Source organism: Pecten maximus, chromosome 3 (assembly GCF_902652985.1).
Source record: "Pecten maximus chromosome 3, xPecMax1.1, whole genome shotgun sequence".
Lineage (NCBI taxonomy): Eukaryota > Metazoa > Mollusca > Bivalvia > Pectinida > Pectinidae > Pecten > Pecten maximus.
The window spans coordinates 5,202,913-5,227,333 of NC_047017.1; the positions used below are offsets into that span (position 1 = coordinate 5,202,913).

Below are 24,421 nucleotides of genomic sequence, written 5' to 3' on the forward strand. Positions count from 1 at the left end.
AACGCTGAAATGAGTTTTTCAACTTCACATATAATTTGATTTGCACCTCGACATATTTAATCATTTCACAGAACACACTGTACTTTTAAATGTCAAGTCCAATTTTTTTTTTTAAATACTACGTCACTGCATGACGTCACGACTGTCATTGGAATTCCATTCATAGTTCAAGGATATTGAGAATGATGTCGATCTCGATCGCCATGACGCGGCGATGTTTCGTGGCTGGTAATTTTAAATTCACTGTGATTTTGGCAACTTCGTGTGTGAACCAGCGAACAGTGACTCTATACGAGTATTCGATCTCTTCTGCGACATAGGATTATATGTGTTTAACCGGTTGTCTTGATGGAATGACGAAGGTAGGTCAGTCGATAGGCTAACGATGATCCTATTGAAAGGCTAGGATGGCAGTTAGTTTTCATGGTTACTCTACACAAATATAGACTCTGAGTTACAATTAAAATAAATATTTTTATATGAACATCGAGGGGTGTCATTTTTACCGAATGTTCGTTCATTTAAGAGCCAATTCCCAACTTCCAAATACACAGGTTACTGAGTAGGCCTACCAGTTACTGACAGTACAGTAGAGTAAACAAATTCCAGGGCCCCCTGCTGACGCAAACGGAACCATTTCATAGGTTGTGACGTTTGACATTTTCTTTTTTTATATTTTTTTATGTATGGCTTTTATTTTACTTCCTGTCATTGCCAGGTGATTGTGTGTGTTTACATGTTTTTAATGACAAATGACAAATCTGTCGGGTAGGCAAGTCTGTATTGTACTGTAACTGCCTACAACAGGCCTGTAGGCGTAGTCTAACTGTTTGTTACAGTAACGGAGTTATATGTTCGCTTAGATGAAATGTCTAATCGTTTAACCGTGTAGCCCTATTGATTTACTGTTGATATGATATATATTTATCTAAGAATGTATGTATTTTTATAGTTAAGTCCAACGTTTCAAAACCGACACCGACGATAAGGACTGTCGGATGTGAACACAAGCAGACGACGTTGTGAGAGTTGTCCCCCTTGAACGCAGATTAATCCGCGCGCGTGAAATGCTATGTAAGATAGATTTATCTTACATAGCTATCTTACATGGGCAAACTCTATCCAACATGGCGAGATATGAGAGAAAAGAAGTTTCATCATAGGCATGTTGTGTTGTGTATTGACGGGTCAGTGCTTTATTATGTCAAACCTCGCCCACTGTGTATGACCCACTGATTCTATCGAAAAGTTCTGTAGCCTCTGGTTGAAACATCTAAGCGTTTATGCTCTCAGTTCACCACTGACTAAATATATAAACTTTCACATTATCACGCCGACTTTATGTGCCGTCGAAAAAGACGCTTGCCCTCTGAAACACCTGGGCTTATTCTCCTTGTATATTATCATGGGTCTCGCAAATCAATACAATTGTTCCCAATTTTTGGTTAGATTTACGATTTTAGCTTCCGTATCCTCTGTATTTTATCATATTTGTTCTCTTTGCTGAGTGTATCGCCATGTGAACATCCAGTATAATTTGGAGCCGGAACCTTGCTGTAGTAGTTGGTGATCAACATACGGGAGCTAGACTTATCAATATCATATAATTTTTGAACGAGTTTGTTTCAAAAGACATTTTTCGTCATTATCAAACATTTCACACATCAGCTGTTGAGTCCAAATTTGGTGTCGTTTGATAACAGGAGTGAGGCTTGGATTAGTCCGGGTTTCCTCTGGCGCTGTCAGCGGACTTAGACATTCTGGCAAACAGATGTCTGGTACCAGTCTGAGAATAGTCTAAATTTTCTCACGATCTTGCTATCTATTTACATCATAACCATTTGGATACGTCATGGAACACATACAAACTGTTTCCGGTCGGAAAGTCAAATGTCCGTTTTGTCAAAAAAAAACCCCAAAAAAACTCAGACAATAGTACTGGTCACTGTTACCGTCTGATAACTGAATGTTCCACTGAATGGTCACCAAAACAAGACCAACACTCTCTTTTAAAAACTTTATATGCTAAAAGATTATAATTCGAAGTCCAATTCCCTGATCAAATATGAAAAGATAAAATGCATGACGTCACGGGACGTCCACATTGGTCGCCTCTGAGCACACTTTCATCGAGACCCACAAACTCAAGAGTAAAAATATATCGATAGCAGCATCACCAATCATACGATTACACCATAAAATGAAATTCAGACACAAATTATGATTTCAGTTCTTTAATCTGATTAATAACAGTTTCAAAATGTAAATTTTGTTGTATAATTAATAACGTGTATAAACTTATGGATGAGTTCATATAAAGAGTTGATGTAAATGAGGCTTAACAAATACTCTTGTACTAAATAGATATTGTAAACATTGCCACCAAGAAAATTATTTACGGAAAAATATCAACATTGGATTAAAAATATCTATGAAATAATATTAAAAGTTATCCTTCAATTCTTCAAGTATTTCAATGCATTAGATTATCCCTATTAACCTAAATTATCAAGACCACACTCAATCTTATCGTTAACTTTCTCCATTAAACCTACAATGATCCTATCAACATAAAATTACCTATGAAATATCCCCATTTAACCTAACTCATAAACTATCCCCATTAAACCTAACACAAAAACTATCCCTATTAAACCTAACACAAAAACTATCCCTATTAAACCTAACCAATAAACTATCCCCATTAAACCTATCTCATAAACTACCCCCATTAAACCTAACCATTAACTATCCCCATTAAACCTAACCAATGAACTATCCCCATTAAACCTAACCAATAAACTATCCCCATTAAACCTAACACATAAACTATCCCCATTAAACCTAACCAATAAACTATCCCTATTAAACCTAACCAATAAACTATCCCCATTAAACCTAACCAATAAACTATCCCCATTAAACCTAACCAATAAACTATCCCCATTAAACCTAACTCATAAACTATCCCCATTAAACATGACCCCTAAACTATCCCCTTTTAGTGTCACTTAGCTCGTTCATTATACTTTGAAAAGCAGCTAACTGAAAATGGCTCTGTCGCTCATATTTAGATTAGCTTTTTTCTCAGTAACCTGAAGTCGTCACCAAAGGTCGACTAAAACCCCTAAACTAACCAACCCACTACCTACTACTTACTGTAACTAACCCACTACAAAATCCACCCTCAGCCCACTTAACCCAACCCATGTCCTACAGAAAACAATACGTTACCTACTGAAACCAACTACTAGTAACAAGCATGTTCGAACTCAACATAAAATGCGCCTACACTAAAATGCGATTTTCAATATTAACTGATCCAGGCAATGGGTTGTAATTGTACCTATTAATAAAGTTAAATTTTACCAATATATGTTATCAAAATAATTGCCATTACATAAAACTATTTCTGTTAAAAGAACTGTACACAACATTACGAAATACAATATAAAATATGTAAATTCATAAAGAAAGCAATCAATTCATAAAAAAATATGTTAGAAAAATAAAATTTCAGAGAAAAATTAACTTAATTTTGGTTTGCCAATCCGTATATAACATTAAAATTAAAGCGAAATTGATATATCAAATTGGAAAATAGAATTGATTGCCACTGCAGAAATTTGTACGTATAGCATAACCAATTATAATGTTCACAATCATAGTTGGAAAAGAAATAGAAAACCCAGCAGGGTATTCAGATACAGAGATGAAGTAGACTCAGAAAGTTAAAAGAAAAAGTCTAGAAACAGAAGCAGGAGAGAAAAGACTTCCGTTTTCCTGCTTTGTGTGTGTCTGGTGTTACGAGAATCACATCTTCGATGTTTATCATTTCTTTCTCATCTTCCTTTTCATCGTATTTCTCCTCTTCCTTGACATTGCCTTTCTTCTGCTCTCTGTCTTTATCCTTCTTACTGTTCTCAATTTCATTCAACAGTTTTGCACGCTTTGCCTTTTCGCCATTACCTGTATAAGATGCAGAATAAAATGTTAAATGTAGTTCAGTTCCTATCCGAAATCAATCCCTTCATTTCGGCCATTTCCGCCAAAGATTTTAATTTTTACGGAAGTGCCCGAGATGTTTCGATTGGTTCAAAAAAAGCAATTTTCGTAGGCAAACACTCGGTTTTTTCCGTTCTGACCAATAAAATGTTGCGAAAATAAAAGAGTATGAAATATTTATCAAGATAGTATGTGTCATTTTAAATTCGGATCTTATGGAGTTTGTTGCAAATTCCAACGACCCTCAAATAATACAAATATCTGTTATATTAAACGGACCGTAAGGCTGTGACTTTGTTCCGAGTTCCTGTGATTTCTTAAGGTTTTTTTAGTCATAAAAGGATATCATTCCATAACTGGGATAAAACAATAAAAGGTCAACTTACGTTTTTCAAGGAGTTTCATTTTGACAAGACGGCTGAACTCCTCCACGGCATATATTTCTGGGAAAAAGAATTTCCTGCATTTGTCTTGGTATTCGGCTCTTTTCTTATCTGCAGCTACTGCAATCACAAAGCGACAAATACATATTTAAATCACCATTTCATCAGAAAATAAATAGAATTAATGTTTTATGTCACCGACATGAATACTTTTGATGTTTTATTATAATGTTTATGTAAAAAAAAAAAGCAATTTGGCTTTAGCGTTTATGTAGTCATGGTAACGTAGATTGTAAAACGTACATTTTGCCATTTCGTCCGGAAATTCCATTTGGAGGAATTTTGTCCTTGTGTCGGTCCATTCTGATGTCAGTAGGGACCTTCTTGGCCATTGCTGAATATCTTCTGGTTGTACATCTTTGAAAAAATCTAAAACAAAACAAAATCTTGGAAAGTGAATGACTGTCATAACGAGATCATCGTTATATAAAGGCAGGTTTAAATTAACTATACCAGATCTAGAACAGCCATGTACAATGAGAGAAGAAATCTTTTTCAACGAAATGTAAAACCGATAAAAATCAAACTTACCAAAGATAGTCTTAATCTGCATATATTTAGCATCGGCTTTGCTCGTAACAAGTCTGGGGTCGTTTAAGTCTATTTCTTCCATTTCTGATTTCTGAAGGAAAAAATCAAAAGAAGTTAAGACAAGTTGTTGTTTGAAACTTAAGCAACTCGTACAGAAATTTGTGATTTCTATTACAAATGGTGTAGGATATGTATTTCTTCAAGTCTACCCAACTGTATAGAGCGGTTTGTTTAAACATATTTTATTGCAAAAAGTTTAACACGGATTGGGTTATACATAAATTTACATCATTATACCATTTTTTCTGGAGGGAGAAAAAGTGAAAAAGGGAGAGATAGAGTTGGACAGGGGGAGAGAAAGAGATAATGGGAAACGGAAGGGTGAGGAAAAAGGGAAGAAAAGAAGGGAAGCGAATAAATCAGTCTTTTTATTATTTGAATCTATTGCTAGTTTTGATGAAAGTATGGACATACAAGAATATTTCTGAATTACATTCAAACGATAAATCTTCGTTACCGAATAAGAGTAAATCTAAATCGCGAGGTATTTCTAAATTAATATTGTTCAGGTGTTGCATAAGGACGTTTCTCTCAACAGTATGAATAAAGGCTACATTGAAAGAAAAAGTGATGAACAATTTACCATCTATATCCACATGAGCAGCTAGGGGTTTCCACAAAATTTACCCGAAATATATCATAGTTAAGAGAACTACATTGATATCTCAGCTTCGTATGTATAATATTTAATTTACGATCCCCCATGCCAAAATATGAAGGAGAAAAGACAACAACGGGTTTTAAGGATTTGTTTAATACATTTAGCGATACTGATGACTTTACAGATTTTTCGAGGTTATTCCAAGAACGAAGTGTAGAAGGTAAAAAAGAAGAATTTGTTGATGATAATCTGTAAAAAGGGATTTTATATTCCCATAGAACAGTACTTGCAATGGTTGAAAGTATGCGTATGCGTTACTTTAATATTAACGGCGTAACAGTTATATTTAATTATATTTTTAAAACAGATGTACCATCATCACTGTTCCAGTCTACCTTACTGTATAGAGCGGTATCAGTATACAGGGAAGTAACTCCGCGATCGACAGGCGTTCTTCCACTTTATTATGTTAGTGTTAATTTGTCTTAATGAACCAGATGCGATCCCACGATATTTAAAAATTAAATCAAGCAATATTAACAATTAAGGAAGTGTCGATCGTGAATTTAAGGAATGATATCTTAAAACGGAGGTTTGTTTACATTTGTTGAATATATGTAAAAATGATGTAATTCTAGTATTTGTTAGGTAAAATCGCATGAGATTCCCACTATCTAATTAAACAGCATTACAAAGTAATGGAATGCAAACTAAATCTTATAATGCAATTATAGAAATAATTAGACGCCTATATTTCTTTAAAACATTAACAAACACATCGGCTTCATTAAGTTTTACTTAATGTGCCAATATGCTGTTTTATATACTTTCAATATATTGTTTATATTTTGACTAGTCTACTAGTATATGATGGCATACTTCTAAAAGATCTATTTTGTCGGTAGGAACGTAGATTTTTTTAAACTTATTTGGTAATAAATTAAGCATTATTATAATTTACACTAGTTCATTAGAACACGTCCATTAATAATTTCGATAAAACAATTAAATAACGGCTGTTCTTACCTGATAATATCCGTTTAAACAGGGAGCATTCCAACACACGAGATATATAGGCTTGCGTTGTGAAGGAAAGTGTTGTTACGCAATAATGCGCGTGCGTTGGCAGTATAGTAACAGGGGGAGGTAACTGCAAAATTATTCATTATGGAGTTATCTTTCCCTGATGACGCCGTATCAGTTGGGTTTCTTTCGTTCTTTTTGTTTTGTTTTGTTTTTTTGTTTTTTGTTTTCGTTTTTGTTGTTGTTGTTGTTTTTTTTTTTTCTGTAAAACCTCAAACATTAAGATTCGTCTCACAGGCACAGACAACAATTTATTTCCACTTCTTAAAACTTCAAATATCAAATATTGTATCCCACAGCGCTATTTTCATCAGTATATTTATAATGGGTTTTTCTTTTTTTATAGTCATTCCCAAGAGCTAAAATATATACGATAAATCATTGTCACTATTAGGGTCATGGAAACCATTGTTCAGACCCCGAACATGTTGGGAATAATGAAATATTAACAAGTATGACAATGAGACAAGAAATAAAATTTCACATTCTCATTAAATTCTGGGTTTTTTAAAAACTTATTTAGATTAGTCCTTGTGCAGGAACACAGCCACGCATATGTACAGCATATTCCCGTGGAAATTCATATCAGCTCAAAATGTCCGGAAGTGTGGCTAAAACAAATTTAAAAATCTGGTTGTAATTCACAAAGATTGCTAATAATGTGTTATGAAGCTAAGTGATTATGTTTCTGGCCCCGGTTCATCAGCCTTAAATGTTCCATAGAAAAGCATTACAGAATTTAAGGGGAATCTAGTTAATGAACCGTCCTTAAATTCTGCAATGCTCTCCAATGGAAAATTTTAAGTTAATAAATTCCCTTACATTGTAAGCACGCTGCAATACATTTCGCTGTCGATATCATTAATGCTGATAACCACGCCCGAAATGGATATAACCTGTCAATCAAAATTGCGTGATTGTGTGTCACGAGATGACACGAACCAATCGATTGTCAAAGTCGATTTCAATGCCTGTTGAGCATGCGTGAAATTGCGACGCTTGGTTTCCAATGATAGTGTCGTCTGCACCAAAAAGGTGGCCATGTTCGAAAGTTTGAAATGTCAAAGATTTGAACGAGAAGACGGATAAGAATTAGCCTATTCATTGAAAATACAAAATAACGTTCTGAAAATGGAAAAACGTCGGAATACAATTGTTTCAAACTGTCCTAAAGTAAGTAATGAATGACACGTTTTTCATTTTTTTTTTTTTTTTGAAAATAGCTCATTCGATTCATTAAAACATGACGATTTCGTTTTACAGTCGCTATGCATTCAGTTAAAGCCAGGCAAGTTGCATCATAATTTGTTTTAAAGAACTTTTATCCCGCCAATATCCAACACAACAGATCGACACATTGGGGTCCGTTTCCAAAGACGATGTCAGTTTTACAATAGGGATGAATGACTCAAACATTACTGATAAATAAACGTTTCTGTGGAATTTACGGGTGTATTTTATAAACAGTCCTTTAACCGGATTGAAGCACTTTTCCTGAAATAAAAGACAGGTCGGTGTTAGGTCGTGATTGTGTGTGTGGTTTGGTAGATGGTTTGGCTTGTTTTTGTTTAACATCCTATTAACAGCCAGGGTCATTTAAAGACGTGCCAGGTTTTAAAGGTGGAGGAAAGCCGGAGTACCCGGAGAAAAACCACCGGCCTACGGTCAGTACCTGGCAACTGCCCCACGTAGATTTCGAACTCGCAACCCAGAGGTGGAGGGCTAGTGATAAAGTGTCGGGACACCTTAACCACTCGGCCACCGCGGCCCCTGGTTTGGTAGAATATATTGATGAAATATAATTTTTTTTTCTTCTCGTTGAGCGTCGGACATACATGTATTTCAGTTTTCTTTATTTTGTTGAGCATGTGCACATATTACCTGAAATAAATATTCAAAAGCATGAGCTAAGAATTGATTCGATGATTCTACGCTACACTTAATGCATACTTTTCGTTAGCGTGTTAATAATATGATTTTTATTCCCCAGCAGCCGTCTTAATTAGTAACCCTCTCCTTCCCTCCCGCCAACCTTTGCAACTTCAACATTCACTTTTAATATTTGATGTGTGTTAATGGTGTTCCCATCAACTATAACGCGACTTCAAATATTTATTTGAGTCCGTAGCTATTAAAACGTGCTAGTTATCGACAACTTGATATCATTATTCAAACATCAAACAATTTGTTGATTATATCGTCATTATGGCAATGATATAGTTTTTATTCTATTACTTTCATTTATTCTGTTTCAAAAATAAAATGGCCGGTGGTGGTAGCAAAAGGATATAAAGGTACATATATATACCTATAACTTGTTAAAAAAACATTACCTTATTTGTATTATCTAGTAAAAAAAGGTAATACTATTACCAAAATGATTCTTATAACTTAATGTCTTCGACAACTTCGTATAATTGATTTTATCAATGTACCTATAAGCCACAAAAATGTTTACGCCAAATATGATTTCGGTCTTATGTGTTAGTAGGTCTAAATGCAAGCCCCTGTGCACGATTCGAAAGGGGGGGGGGGGGGGGGGGGGGGGGGGGGGGGTGTAACAAATTATTTTCAAAACTAATCTATTTCGAAATAAATTATTATCCATCTTATTTTAACACGAAAAGTAGCATTTCATTGTCGTTCAACACAAGCCATAACCATGCATTATATGTTGCTCGTTTCTTTAATTTCTGTTATTAGCCAATGAACGATCCGCAATGACATTTGTTCTGAATGTATAAACACCACATATTCACTTCCGGTAGATGTTTTTAAAGTTTTGAATACATGCAGACATAACATAAAAAATGTGACACATAAAAAATGGAGGAGAAAGTGTCAATTTGAAGGTGTTTGTGGGAGACACCACATTTCCGTGACAACACGATGTCGGTACACGACTGATTTCTCGTGAGAAGATGGGTGAAGACTTCAGTGAACGACAGGAAGATGAACTTCAAGTGCTGCAAGCTATTTACATGGACGATGTGGAGGATCTCCGAACACAAGATGTATGGCAAGTAAGTGTAATAGCTAGTTACTTAAGTAAACCACATATATCATCGTTTTCAGATAGATTTAGACCTATTTGTTAAAGTAACTTCAATCTTTGCTAACATTTCCTCCAGCCGCCAGCTGTCAAAAGTTTCTTGTTTTGTCGAACCTCTAATATTGTTGGGAGTGCCATATATACCAGTTCAAACAGTTGCTACATGTCGATAAATCAGACCCAAAAATTCTAATCTCTAGGCTATGGACTGCACGTATTTTTTTTCATAGCAGTACCTTTTCATGTAGATCGATCCTATATAAAGAAAATGGGCCTTGTGTCTATTGCATTTTGTGTGTCAAGATTAATTTTCTAATATTAAACATGCATGGGTTCAGTAATACCAACCGTGTGTATGTTAAGACTAGCTGAATTAACACGTTGTCATTTTCTCGGATTATCCAGGTGAAGCAGGCCCTAAGGGTGAAATTGAAGCTGACACCTCAACAGAGTTGTGGAACCCATGGAGTGGTCCATACCAGACTGGACATGGTGGTCAAATGTCCACCAAGATATCCGGAAGAGTATGAAATACATTACATTTTGTATATTAATCACAGAGCTTTAGATATATACAGTGATGTGCCAAAAGTATTTGGTCGTGTAATATTTTTACTTTATATTTCATGTATTTTGCATGTACATGTATTAAGCTTAGATTATTATTTGCCCATTTCTCTTACTGTAGATTTCCACTATTCAATTGGTAACCAAACCTCTTCTGCTATAATATAAACAAGATTTGGTCAAACATTTTATTTATTTTTATTTTTTGCAGATTTTTAATGATTTTGTAACATCCAACACCACTATTTTTCAGAAGGGAGTTTCCAACCTGATTGTTTAATTTATCCAAATAAGTTAATTGTTATACCATGCACTGTGTGTTTAACATCATTCTGCAAAGTGTTTTTAAATTCATGAATGAAATTTATTAAAAAGTGGGCATGATATGGTACACAATGCTTTCAAATGAAAAATATTAAAAAAAATATATATATATTTTCAGGGTTCCAGAGATTGCCTTTGAAAATTATAAAGGGCTATCTAATAAGGAACTGGATGAATTGAAGGGAGAAGTGGGCGAGTTAGCCAACAGCTTAAAAGGAGAAGTAAAATAACTTATACTTACCATCCTATTGATATCAACATCACCCTAATAATTTATAGTTAGAAAAAAAAACCTGTAGACCTTCCTGACTTTAAGTGACATGACCAACTGTATTTATTAGTGATGAGATTTCAACATTGATGATTGAATATAATCGGTTTGTGTCAACCAATCGATTTTATGTTCTTAATAGGTAAGCCTACCATTATAAAATCTTTTTAAAAATATTACTTTTTCTTTACTCCAGGATTAAATAGGCATATTTCCTCCAAGGCAGATTTTGAATCCATTTTGGTTTTATACTAGCTTTGTTCCTTGTAGTTTTGTATCATTCCATTTCATCGTTATAATCTTTATTGATAAACAGTTATCATTGATATTTTTGCAATTAATTATAGTTAATGAGCATAATTGGAAAGAAGTTATAATTAAGAGTAAAATGACATAGAACTCCCGTTCTTGTTCTTCCAGTTTTAGAAACAATCATCAATGTTGACATCTCATAGTCGATTGAGAATCAGTCGCCTTTTCGATTAGATATTGATTATAATCAATAATTGCGACATCACAAATTGTATTGAAAAGCTCTACAGACCAATGTCTAGTGAAAATACTGTTTCATGATTAATGCAAGTTCATTGTTTTATTTCTCCTGTGGTGAATTTTCTGTTGTTTATTATAGTATACAGTGTTATACTTTTACAATCCTATTTTCTAGGTGATGTTACTCGAACTGGCCCAGACTGTCCAACAGTACTTACACACACACAATCGACCCCCAGCAAAATCTTTCTATGAAGAAATGATGTCGAACAAACGGGAGCAGGAGGAAAAGCTTGCTCAGGAGCACCAGAAACAACTAGAACTGCTGAAAAAGAAAGAGGAGAAACAGGTCTGTACTTAGATGTGACAAAGATGCTTTCTCTGTATAAAACAATGTGGATACATGTGGATACATGTGGATACATGTTTCATATCACTGTATGGTTATCATTAGTAATCCAATTATATTATCATATGCAACACCTCCTAGTATGAAGCTCAATAACATTTATCTGAAACAAAAGTCACACTCCAAGTTGACATTGACTTGTTATCAATTCCAAATTTGTGATACGATTTGAAATTTGTATTCTTATATGACAAAAGAGGGATATTTTACAAATGTATTGATTGTCACCATGCACTATGTGCTTATAATATTTACTTGGTTGATATATGAAATATTTTGGAAGAGATATATGAAATGCAGCACTATGTTTTAGGAAGAAATTTAAGCAAGGCAAAAAAAAAAAATTGTAGTCTGTAGCTGAAAGCTAGCTGATGTATACAGTATATCGAAAGTCATGACATATACTAATAAAAAACATATTGATACTTTATGTATCGTACGGTAAGTGTGTTGTAATTAATACACTTAATTAATGAAGTGCTCTAGATGAATTATGTATTTATTATTTTACAGCGCCAGCTTTTGGAGGATGAGATAGAGCGCAGAAAAGCAGCCCTGAGGGTGGAAACACGGAAAGTCAAGTCAGAGATTCATCAGGTATTTATCAGCTAGAGTGTCAATATTTCGTTATTATTATCAGTATTGGTAGATATACAGTCTCAACCATTACTGTATTACTTTTGATAAATCCAGCGGGCTACATGTAATTCATAAACTTTGACTCAAAGTAGGGGATGGCGTTATCATTATTTGTATACCTAAAACAACTATGTTGCTACTAACAGTCGGCGGTAGATATTGAATATTAGTTTCATCAAAATATTGTATCGTTTCAATTTTTTCCCAATATCTAGTTCTAATAAATACTGTCAGACAGCTGTGTAAGGAAGAATTCAAGAAACAGTAAAGTATATTGAGTAAAAGCCAGTGAAATGCCAAGAATATATTGCTGGAATCCATACATCATCATAGACATTAAGAGTGTGGGTTTAATATTGTATCTTTACCAGGAAAATGATTCATCAGCCAGCTCGGAGCCATCCACACCATCCACTGATGTCATTAGTTGCTCCCCTATTGGGACTCCTGGAACTCCCCGTCGTAAACCCTGGGCGTCAGTATCGCCTTCACCTCTCATCGTACTCAGCACTCAGGATACAAACGGTGATCAAAAACCTCGTCGACAAAGGTGAGGATAGTTGGTAAAAGAAGTTTTCTTACCTGTTATTCTATAGATTATAGAATTGTTGGTTGGTCATCAGATTTCAAAGATGTCCTGGTACTGTGGTGTTTGAGAAGCTCGTGCCCTGTTAAAGAAATGACTGGCCTCCACTTCAAAGTAACTGCAACTTTATGAATATATCTCTCAGACTGCTTTAATTTGCATAAATTTAAACATATATATTCATAGTTGAGTTTTTTGTGTCGCCTTTGAAAAAGGAGACATATAGGTATTACTTTTCGGCGTCGGTGTCGGCGTCGTCCGGAAAATGGTTTTCGTGCGATAACTTTAGTAGTTTAGAACGGATTAATTCGAAACTTCATGGGAAGGTTCATTACCATGATAGCTCGGACAAGTTTGATAACCAAAATTATTCGCACCTTTTTAAAAGAGTTATAGCCCTTTAATTTTTTGCGAAAATGGTTTCCACTCAATAACTTGAATAATTATTACAGGATTAATTTGAAACTTCATGGGAAGGTTCGTTACCATAATACTGTGGACAAGTTCGTTAACCAAATTTATTCGCACCATTTTAAAAGAGTTATGGCCCTTTAATTTTTTGCGAAAATGGTTTCCACTCAATAACTTGAATAATTATTACTGGATTAATTTGAAACTGCATGGGAAGGTTCGTTACCATAATACTGTGGACAAGTTCGTTAACCAAATTTATTCGGACCTTTTTAAAAGAGTTATAGCCCTTTAATTTTTTTGGCGAAAATAGAATGTTCGTTACCATAATATTGTGGACAAGTTTGTTATTGTTTTTTTTATTCAAGTCCTAATTTTAAAGAGTTATGACCCTTTAATTATTCGCATACACAGGCGACACCTCCACTTCCGTGGAATTCTTGTTCTTTTCCTTTATGTATTACTTTGTCTATAGTTTATGTTTATAAACATCACAATTTGTTATGGGATCAAGAAGTAATTATGTTAATGGTTTAGTGGTCTAACCTTACTTCATCCAGTCAGACAGGGTTTCTGGCATTATCACTGTCAATCCTACAGGAACATTTTAAACCATTTTAGACCTCAAAGCTAGCTTGTTCGGATATATTTTAAAAATGTAGATAGTAATTAAATAGAGCAATAAAAAAGCTACCTGCAACCCTACAGGGATATTTTAAAACCATTTTAGAACTAAGGGTTGGATATAAGATATGATTAAAAAAGTAATGCCACTTGTAATGATAATAAAGGAATAGTGAAATAAAAAAGTAAGTAAGATTTTGAATACATAATGTATTACTGTTAAATTTATGGTTCTTAAAATGTCTTTAAAACGTTTAAATTGCAAAATTAAGTAATTTTTGCGGGTACCTTTATTGGTCCTAGACACTGGATTTTTATTTTGTTATTTTCACTTGTCAGACGTACTAGTACTCCACATCGTAACTCTGGTGGCGATAGTTCTGACCCTCACTGTAAGGATCATGTCGGTGGTGTTGTGGTACTGGCCTTCAACACAAAGACTGACCGCACCATCAACCGAGGGAAGTGTCTGGGTAAGAAAGTGAATGAAAACCCATATAACAAGGACAAATTTATAGGCCTTTTAAAGAGGAAAGATTTTTAAATTCATTGATATATCCTATTACAAGTAGTCAAATCTTTTGGTGATTGACAGTTGATTAAAAGCGGCTACACAAGTTTTCACCATTGAAAATGAAGTATTTCTCACAAAAAAAATGGTATATATTTTCAGGCCATAGCAACAATGGTAGTGCGGTGTATGCTGGCATAGATACACAAACTGGTGACCTGGTGGCCGTTGTGGAGTGGGTCCTTAAGTGGCACAACAGTGGCCGCCGCAAACTGACCACCACCAAGGATGAGGACAAGGACATCAGTCATTACACGAAACAGGTATTCTATCATGAACAAATACAATAATGTAACATGTGTCCATACAATCTGTAATGGTTCTCTCACAAAATGTATAGTTGTTCAAATATCAATAACATTTAGACTTATGATGCCTTTGTGATTCAGATTTACCTTTTGTTATCCCATTTCTTAAAATGGACAATTATAATTATTTGTACAGCAAATTCTCCTTTGTTGGTGAATACTGTCAAGATTGTCCATATAAATTATAATAAATCTTGATTCTAGTTTCATTATTCCTGGGTATTGCTTTTATCAATAAAAAAAGTATTCAGTTTTGAAGAACAACGGATAAAAGGTGTTTAGTACACCTGCTGTCTGGCGTCAACTTTTCCATTTAAATAACTTCTTCTCAATAACCAAGATGCCCAGGGACTTGATATTGGGCCTGCAGTGTGCTGGGGTGAAGGGCTACCAAGTTTTTTCAAATGAATGACCTTGACCTATATTCAAGGTCACAGGGGTCAAATAGCCTAAAATCTCTAATAAACTTCTCAATAACCAAGATGCCCTAGGGAAATGACATTGGGTCTGTAGCATACTGGGTTAGAGTGCTACCAGTTTTGTTCAAATGAGTTATACCTTGACCTACATTTAAGGTCACATGGGTCAAATAGATTAAAATCTTAAAATGACTCTTTCTCAAAAACCTAGTGACCCACAAACCAGATATTAGGTCTTTAGCATACTAGGGTAAAGGCACACCAAGTTTATTCAAGTGAACGACCTTGACCTTCATTCAAGGTCACAGGGGTCAAATAGACTAAAATATTTCCATGACTGCTTTTCAATATTCAAAAGGTCCAGAGACCTGATATCTGGCTTGAAGCATGCTTTACCTTTACCTTTTATGTGACCTTATGAAAAAACATAGTCAAACTATCATCAATATGATCTCTTAATGACATGACACTGACATGATTTGATCACTGTACATGACATTGATTTATTGTTGATGTATCTAATTTTGATTTCACTGCCATGACCTTGATCTTGTGTGAATGTCTAGGTGATGAGCATAGAACAGGAAGTGAACTCGCTCATCCATCTACACCACCCGAATCTCATCCACTATCTGTCATTCAAGTACCAGAAGGAGGCTGACAAGATTACAGTTTATGTATGTATCAGGCAGTTTGTAACTCCTATGTTGATTATTAATTCAGATTTGTAGTCTACACTCCCATGTTAAATATATTTTATAAGACACATTTTGATTGGTTTACATGCATGTCCATGAAAATACATAATTTGTAACATCCAATGTGATTGGAAGCTATAGTCTACTCTTGTTAATTTGAATACAGTAAAACCTCGCTATACCGGCACCTTCTGTTCTCCGCAGTTTTGGTGATATAACGAGTTTGGTGGTATATCGGGTTTGCCACTCAAACACAACTTTACTGTCCAAACACTATGAATAGTGCTTCCATAACAACTGACGACTTTCAAAATCAAAAACAATTTATTCATGTCAAAATATTGCATCGAATTTTACATATATATGCTTTGATAAGAAATAAAATTTAATTTAATTATTTTCCCGAGAATGTCATCGTAATTTGCGTCACATTATCTAGTAATCGTAACATGATTTTCACTGTTACCTCGTTTAACTGTGCATGTTCTACCCGATGCCGAAAACGTATCAATTGTCGTCTGTTTTGCCTTCAACCGACAAACTGACAAAACAAACTGTTGAAGAGATATACATTTCTCAATGTCTGATTCAGCTGTAGAATGCTTGTGTTCTAAAAATGTTGACAAAGTTTCATCATTAACTCGCACGAGCAATGTTTTCAGATCTTTGTGCAGGGTTTCCGGTTATTGTTAACGTTCCATCATCACGTGATATATCCGACATCTTACTGAAGTAACAGAGTTGCATAATGTTTTAAAGCGTGAAGCGGTATCACAATAGTGAGTTTTATTCATCATAACTTACGAAACTTACCTGTACCTAAAGAAAGACCACAAAGCACTAGCCATGGTTCATTGATTTCATGTGTACAGCTAATTATCAGTCAGTCGGTAGCCAGTCACGTAACAATAACATATAAACACACGTCCTTCTGGACCCACTTTGGCGATATTAACGAGGTCAAGATGATATTATTTTTAACGTCAGGGTGCCTTTGGCACCTGCCGTTATAGGCGTGGTGGGAAAATGTTGTTACTGACAGATCTGTTCCGGCTAACTATTCCTCTTTTCTGTCATACAAATGATATACATCCGCAGCCTAATATAGTTCTTATTTTGATAGCAATTATTGACACAATTTAAGTGATGTAAACCGTGTTTACTGCAATTATTTAAAATGAAATGTGAATGTTTGGTGTTCTAGACTATTTTAGAGTATAAATATTAACCTTTTTCCTTGTCAGTATATGCAATTTTGTTGGCGTAGGATTACGTAGTTCTGTCTCGATACTGCCTTGAAAACGAAAGTAGAAAAATCAGTTTGATCGTCGTGGAAATTTACATGCATTCACAGAGAAATTATCCACATCTGTTCATCCTGAGTTCATATGCAGGAACATTTGATAGCTTAAAACCAATCCTATTAACGTATTCGATCCACCCGAGCATTCAACGAGATAACTTCAGCTGTCACGTGACTCATCACTAGTCATCCAAAATGGCGGTTATGTCTACTGTAACTAAACCAACGACCGTTCGCAGTTTCATATTCATTTGTATGTCGCTAGAATACGCAAGAAATATGACCAGGAATTGAAGGCAAGTTGTAACAAACTACATTGCCGTTTTTCGTTAGGATTTTATTAAATAAGGTTATTATTTGTTGTTTGAAAAGACTAGAATCTAGATATGTCTCGTCGGACAACGCGACCGCAGTTTTCTATCAGAGTTAAAATGTGTTACTTAAGGGGTCATAAAATAGATGTTTGATAGGCCTTATTAATAACTTATAGTATAAATAAAATAAAAAAAACTTCGGCTGTGTACATCTTGGATTTTATCTTTAGTTGTAGTTACTTGAACAACATGTTCTGTTAATAGACCGATTTGTCGTTCAGTTGATTCTTTTTTCAAAGTTTACAAGCAGCTTTACTGATTCAGGAGTACATCAATAATCTTCCACAAGCATTAAAGAAATGGGGAAAGAACTATACTCAGCTATTGTAAAGTTGTCAGCTGATATATATGTTATACATTTTTTCTTGAACATATATAGAATAGAAATACCAGGGCCAGATGAAGACATTTCATCTGATACAAATGTAACTGTCTGACTATAAAATCCAATTTTGCCCTTTGATTACCGTTTGTTCTGGAAATATGATGGCGGATGGCGGTATGCGAGTTTGGCGGTAAAACGGGTGCATTAGCGTGGGAGGAAATCTGTTCTGAATAAATTCATGGCGATAAGCGAGTTTGGCGGTATAACGGGTGGCAATATAACAGGGTTTTACTGTATATAGATCGTAACAACCATTGATGATAGTAGGTTATGTAGAAACAAATATACTCCAGTATTTACTATTACATTAATTTACATAATAATACACTAATGATCAAATTGAAATGTTTCTGTTTTTCATGACCGACTTTGATTTGTAGGTGTTGATGGAGTTCTGTTCTGGATTGAGTATGGACATGTTTACAAAGAAGAACCAGCCAGTGGCCATTGACTTAGTCAAACATTACGCTGAGGACCTCCTGCATGCCCTGGAGTATATACATAGCAAAGATGTGGTGCATAAGAATCTCAGGGTAAGTCTAAAGAATCGTAGAGTTCTGAGAGTAAATCTAGACTCTGAATTGGAGGTAAGTCTAGAGAGGCACAAACAGCTTAGAGTAATCAGGAATAAATAACTGAGTCATAAGAATAGAGAAATGAAATATTAAGATATTAATGAATACATTGAAATTTTCACAAGAAATCATAAAATTTCACTTGGACAGTTCTAGTCAATTTCATCTCGTAATCTAAGGGGGAGATTTGAATATGAATTTCCTTGTAAAAATGTGCATGTTTTAGTAGTAAAATATGAAATAAAAGTACATGTATTAGATTGCCTTTAGTGAAAGTGTTGTTATGAGTGTTATTATATTTTGTGTAATTGTAGCCATCCAGTGTATTCATTGACCAGTCCGGTAAAGTACGCCTCTCAGACTACAGTCTGGACAGGAGACTGACCGACCTCTTCCTAATGGTGGAAGCCAGTCGACCTGGTGTCCATTTTACTGACCACAGGCCACTCCCTGCTGGTAGAGGTGGAAAGAAGGGTGATGTTTTTCAACTGGTAACTACTGTTTGTAATCCTCATTTATGTAACGGCATTTCTGATTTCCTTTTTTGTTAAAGCTCCCCCCACCTGTCCCATTTCTATCATCCTAGGCCTCTCTAGAACATTACAATGGTAGGATATTATTTCTGTAGTGTTGTTAGCCCCCAAACTTCATAATTACGAAGGACCATAATGCTAGTATCTCTGACAAGTTTAAGTTTCGGGGTTTTCACTGTTACTATTTTGAGAAAATCCTTGTCAGTGCTCTAGACGCTTCGTTCTTTCAGGGATTTTTTATCAACCGTCACACAATAACAAAGGACCGTAATATCATGGACAAGTTTAGTTTCAGGGTTGTTAAGTAAAGGTCACTGTTACTATTTTTAGAAAATCCGAGTTTCTTTATAAATCATTACAGTGTAATATCTGGCTTGGGCTGTTAGGGGACATGTACTTAGTACCGTATTTGACCTAATAAGGGCGCAGAGCGCGGGTAATTGACAGTGGGGGCGCCCTTATTAAGATAAGTTATTCTGAAGTTTTATGAAACAGACTATACCTTATAGCAGAATACCCAAGGCTGTGGAAACGGTAAAATATGCAGTCATAAAAATATTCCAGATGAAGATATCTATTCATTATCATATATATTAAGCTTAAACATCACTTGAATATTCCTGTTAACTTGTAAACCATGCCAGCTGATCTTTAGATCAGAGAACGTGTGTTCCACCATTTATGTTCAAATGGAACTCTTTTGTGTTCTATTTATAGAAACAGGTGATTTCCCAGATCATATCAGACATCGTTTTCTTTGACCTAATAATTGATTTACAATGTCTTTTACTAGCTTTCTGTTCTGAACAAAAGTTATTTATCAACAATAATGAAGTCTTTTACTTTATCTTCAAATAAAGGTGGTAAGTCATTATTTGTATGTGTGTTTAGTTTCGGGTGCTCTTTGCACTGACATGTCATCTGTAGGAATAGACAAAATGTGGCGAAAACTGTCTTCCAGTTACTTCATTTGCTGAAGAAAATTGAACACATAAAGTAGCAAAACATTTCACATGAATTATTACTTTTGAACACCATTTTGATACTCGATCAAAGATTTATTTCCTTGAAAAAAGGTAGGGGCGCCCTTATTAGGTCAAATACGGTATGTTTTTTTTTCTGTTTTGATATTAGCTACAACCTATTGTCAGATCTGATAAAGACAAGGATCAGGATAACACAGGTGATAATGTAGTTGGTTTCTAATTATTTGTTTATATTTAATTTTAACACTGTGAACCTTGACCTGCTGTAGGGGTTGATGCTGCTGTCCATTGGCAATGGAGAAGAGGTAACGACAACAACACCAGACATACCCACCATCTTCCCAGTAGACTTCCAGGATTTCCTGACAAAGTAAGTCCCAATACTGCATTGTAGGTTTTAGGATCACAATAGACTGTTAATGAAATGACTACTAATGGAAATATTTGACAGGCAAGCTATAAAACCAAGTAGAATATGAAAAGGTGGTCATTATAGACAGAGAAAAATACGTTGCAAAGATGTAAGGTTAATTACATGCACATTTTGAAAGTGCTTTAAAAAATTTTATCCACATCAGTTGCATTACTGTTTGGAAGACATTTATCACGTTTTTGATTTTTAATATACAACATATTTTGAGAAGAATGTTTCATTGGATATTGTATATCATTCAGATGCCTGTTGAAAGATGACCGGCACCGCTGGGCAGTGCATGAGTTACTAGAACATCCCTTCATTAAGTCATCCATCCCACTGACCGTCCACTACACACAGGTCAAACCTCTGGACAAACCTCCAACATCAGGTAAGTAAGGACAGATTAAATAGAGGATATGATGAATACTACCTGTCCATCTTGTATATCACTGCATACTAATATTTTTACTCAGGAAATGATATTGCTAAAAAATTTGCAGATATTTACAAATATTTATTCTAATTACTCACATTTTGATGCAAATTGTATTTAACACAAACAGCTCCAAGAGTTAAAGATACACAAAGTCTTTGAAGCAATAAAATCTAATTACTTCAAACACAAAGGAAATATATGATAAAATTTCTTGTATTGTGATGTCACTCACTTCTGATTCCGAAGGTCAGTATACTCTGGTTATACTAGCTAGGTTTTGGCAGAGGGATCTCAAACAGCTAAATTGGAGACTAATAGAGTCTTCCTCTACCTTGAGAGTGTGATAGAAAAATCTCCAATCCTCTGGTGATACAAGATGTTCTGGGTTTTTGTGTCGCCTTTGAAAAAGGAGACATATAGGTATTACTTTTCGGCGGCGTCGGCGGTGTCGGTGTCGGCGTCGTCCGGAAAATGGTTTTCGTGCGATAACTTTAGTAGTTTAGAGCGGATTAATTCGAAACTTCATGGGAAGGTTCATTACCATGATAGCTTGGACAAGTTCGTTAACCAAATTTATTCGCACCATTTTAAAAGAGTTATGGCCCTTTAATTTTTTGTGAAAATGGTTTCCACTCAATAACTTGAATAATTATTACTGGATTAATTTGAAACTGCATGGGAAGGTTCGTTACCATAATACTGTGGACAAGTTCGTTAACCAAATTTATTCGGACCTTTTTAAAAGAGTTATAGCCCTTTAATTTTTTTTGCGAAAATAGAATGTTCGTTACCATAATACTGTAGACAAGTTTGTTATTGTTTTTTTTTTTATTCAAGTCCTAGTTTTAAAGAGTTATGACCCTTTAATTATTCGCATACACAGGCGACACCTCTACTTCCGTGGAATTCTTGTCTAACCTTTAGCTCATCCTCAAGGTAGGGGACGATTATTTTTCTCCCATCATATACTTCCTTTTTATTTATGCATAGTCCAGTTATTACAATTCAACACTTTGTTGATGTGACATGATTGAATTGTTCCTGTGACATCATTGTTTTGTTGCAAGAATGTGAATCTGTCATACCCAATGTGTGAAAGTAAAATTTGAGACAAATCAGTCAATGGTGGGAATGATAAAGGTCACTATAACATATTTTACGCTTCACTGATTCTGTGTGTACTGTAGATCTGGGATAACCTTATGTTCATTAAGTCATTGTGTTGTCTCTGTTTCGGTTGAACAACTAGGGCGTGGAGAGACAGAGTGTGAGAATAATCAGAAAGAGGAGGAGGAGGAGGAGGAGGAAGAGGAGGAAGAACAGCCGTTTATTACAGCTTTTGAAGCAAGTGGCCATTCTCGACTGACAAATGAATTTGAGATCCTAAAATCTCTAGGCAAGGGTGGCTTTGGCGACGTGTTGAAGGTATTTATAGTCATTCCTAAGGAAAGCTTTGGGATTTATTTAGGGATTGCTTTAGGACATATCCTTCAGGTTTAAACATGTGTCTTGTTTAAAGCTTCTGTAGAATGATGTTTATAGACTGGTACAATGTATTTAGATATTAGAAATGATTGTTCTTGTGTCTTTTTTCACACTCTTTCATTAAGATGGTAAGAAAACTTTCTCTAAAAAGCTTGTGTAGGCCATGTCAGAAGAAATCAAGTACCCTCTCTAAATCTGTTACGGAGATCATTCGATGAGGAATATAGGTTTTGTATGTGTGTGCATAACACACCATAACGACCAGAAAATCTCGGACAAGTTAGAAGTTAATGGTTTATTTTCTATGAAGTATTTGTACTGTACTGGTGTTTTGAGTTTTAGCTTTCACTGTTATAGTAGAAGATTTCCTATATTTGTAATAGGTGAAGAATAAGCTAGATGCACGGATGTATGCCATCAAAAGAATTCCACTTAATCCTCGTAGCAAACTTTTTAATAAGAAGATTACAAGGGAGGTCAAACTGCTGTCTCGTCTCAATCACGAAAATGTTGTCAGGTACTGTACCTATAAAAATCAAAAGATATACTGATATGTAGATAATATTCATATAGTCCTTTTTGTTTCTGTGATAACAGCAGAGGTGTAAAGCCTCTGAAATAACACTTATGAGTAAATTTTCTTTTCTTCAGTATGATAGGTGTAATTACATATTGTTTGTGAAGGCTGTTTGTACAACTGTTTCCTTGAAGTTCCATTAACACGGTACATTCTGACTTTTCCAGTAAAATTTATATCCCACAGACAGACTTCCAAAAGTAAAGAAATTCTATGCACGGTTGGTACTGGAAAAAATGCAGCTTATTATATGTTAGTGTTTGAATTAAATCTCTTGCTTTTGGAGGTTCTAGTTTGACAAGGTCAAGAGTCCTCCCATTCGTTATATAGAATACCCCGTAGTAAGTGAGTTCAATACAGACATTATTTCCAGATAACTGAGTTGATTGGAACTCTCTAAAAGCTACGAGTCTTATTTAACTTAGGTTAGCCATGACCTTGATTTCTGAATGTCCTTGACCTTTGTGATAGGTACTACAACTCCTGGATAGAAACCAGCGAGGATCCTGCAGAAAGTGACTCTTCTTGGAGTTCTTCCAATACGCCCCAGTCTCCTGTTGCCAAAGTGACTACCACACAGCCCTCACCGTTTTTTCACAACACATTAAACATGACTGATGATTTGGAGAAGTTAGTACCTAAGGCAGTACCGGCAGAGGAGTCGATAGAATGGAGTGTATCGTATGATGTCGGAGGAACGAATACGCAAGAGTCAGACTCGGAGGATGAAGAGGATGTGTTTGGTGCATCCTTCTTGTGAGTACTGACAGTAAACTCCATAGCTGAGGTAGTTATCCCCTTTTCTGATCATCAAACACATATTTTCTCAAGAATTTTGAAAATTCTCTTTTCTGATCATCAAACACATATTTTCTTAAGGATTTTGAAATTTCTCATAAAATTGTCTGGACGTATATTTGGTTATTAACGGAAGAGAGAAACAAAGTAAATTATATGTGAATACTGTATATTTAAGATTTTGACTATCTTTATATAGGCCAAAGTCTGACTCATCAGAAGACATTGTGTTTGAACACAGCCTGGAGAACTTATTTGGGGAGGAAGGCACCACCAGCTATGAGCCCACTATGTCCTCCAATAAGGTACATGTACTTCCTTATTAGCTCAAGGACCAAGGTGAGCTTATGCCATACCGTGGCGTCCGTCGTCCGTCTGTCGTCCGATTTGACTTCTTCTTCATAACCGCTGATTGGAATTTGAACAAATTTGGTCAGAAGCATCCCTATGGGTAGGG

General features: G+C 35.2%; 2 protein-coding genes across 2 annotated transcripts in view; one reads left to right on the top strand and one right to left on the bottom strand.

The window, feature by feature from the left end:
* Positions 1 to 3,654: 3,654 nt before the first annotated feature.
* Positions 3,655 to 4,779, bottom strand: LOC117322825. Its single transcript, XM_033877769.1, has 3 exons — positions 4,692 to 4,779; positions 4,392 to 4,508; positions 3,655 to 3,969 (listed from the first exon to the last, which is right to left on the bottom strand). Exons 1-3 carry the CDS (start codon positions 4,717 to 4,719, stop codon positions 3,746 to 3,748), a joined length of 369 nt encoding a protein of 122 aa, XP_033733660.1. The 5' UTR covers positions 4,720 to 4,779; the 3' UTR covers positions 3,655 to 3,745.
* Positions 4,780 to 9,482: 4,703 nt separating this feature from the next.
* LOC117323007 (eIF-2-alpha kinase GCN2-like) overlaps positions 9,483 to 24,421 on the top strand; it is a 35,631-nt gene continuing 20,692 nt past the window's right edge. Inside the window, 17 exon segments of the mRNA XM_033877990.1 lie at positions 9,483 to 9,746; positions 10,181 to 10,299; positions 10,785 to 10,887; positions 11,605 to 11,778; positions 12,352 to 12,435; positions 12,849 to 13,027; positions 14,438 to 14,571; positions 14,772 to 14,932; positions 15,963 to 16,073; positions 18,537 to 18,689; positions 19,046 to 19,222; positions 20,520 to 20,620; positions 20,926 to 21,056; positions 22,354 to 22,529; positions 22,973 to 23,106; positions 23,638 to 23,922; positions 24,164 to 24,269. Of these exon segments, the coding sequence (XP_033733881.1) occupies positions 9,645 to 9,746; positions 10,181 to 10,299; positions 10,785 to 10,887; positions 11,605 to 11,778; positions 12,352 to 12,435; positions 12,849 to 13,027; positions 14,438 to 14,571; positions 14,772 to 14,932; positions 15,963 to 16,073; positions 18,537 to 18,689; positions 19,046 to 19,222; positions 20,520 to 20,620; positions 20,926 to 21,056; positions 22,354 to 22,529; positions 22,973 to 23,106; positions 23,638 to 23,922; positions 24,164 to 24,269 (2,430 nt within the window). The 5' untranslated portion in view covers positions 9,483 to 9,644.

Coding starts and splice junctions, on each gene's coding strand:
- LOC117322825 (XM_033877769.1), bottom strand. CDS start 4,719: ATGGAATTTCCGGACGAAATGGCAAAAT. Junction 4,509..4,691: donor TCCGGACGAAATGGCAAAAT/GTACGTTTTACA, acceptor TTGTGATTGCAG/TAGCTGCAGATAAGAAAAGA. Junction 3,970..4,391: donor AATGAAACTCCTTGAAAAAC/GTAAGTTGACCT, acceptor CATCTTATACAG/GTAATGGCGAAAAGGCAAAG.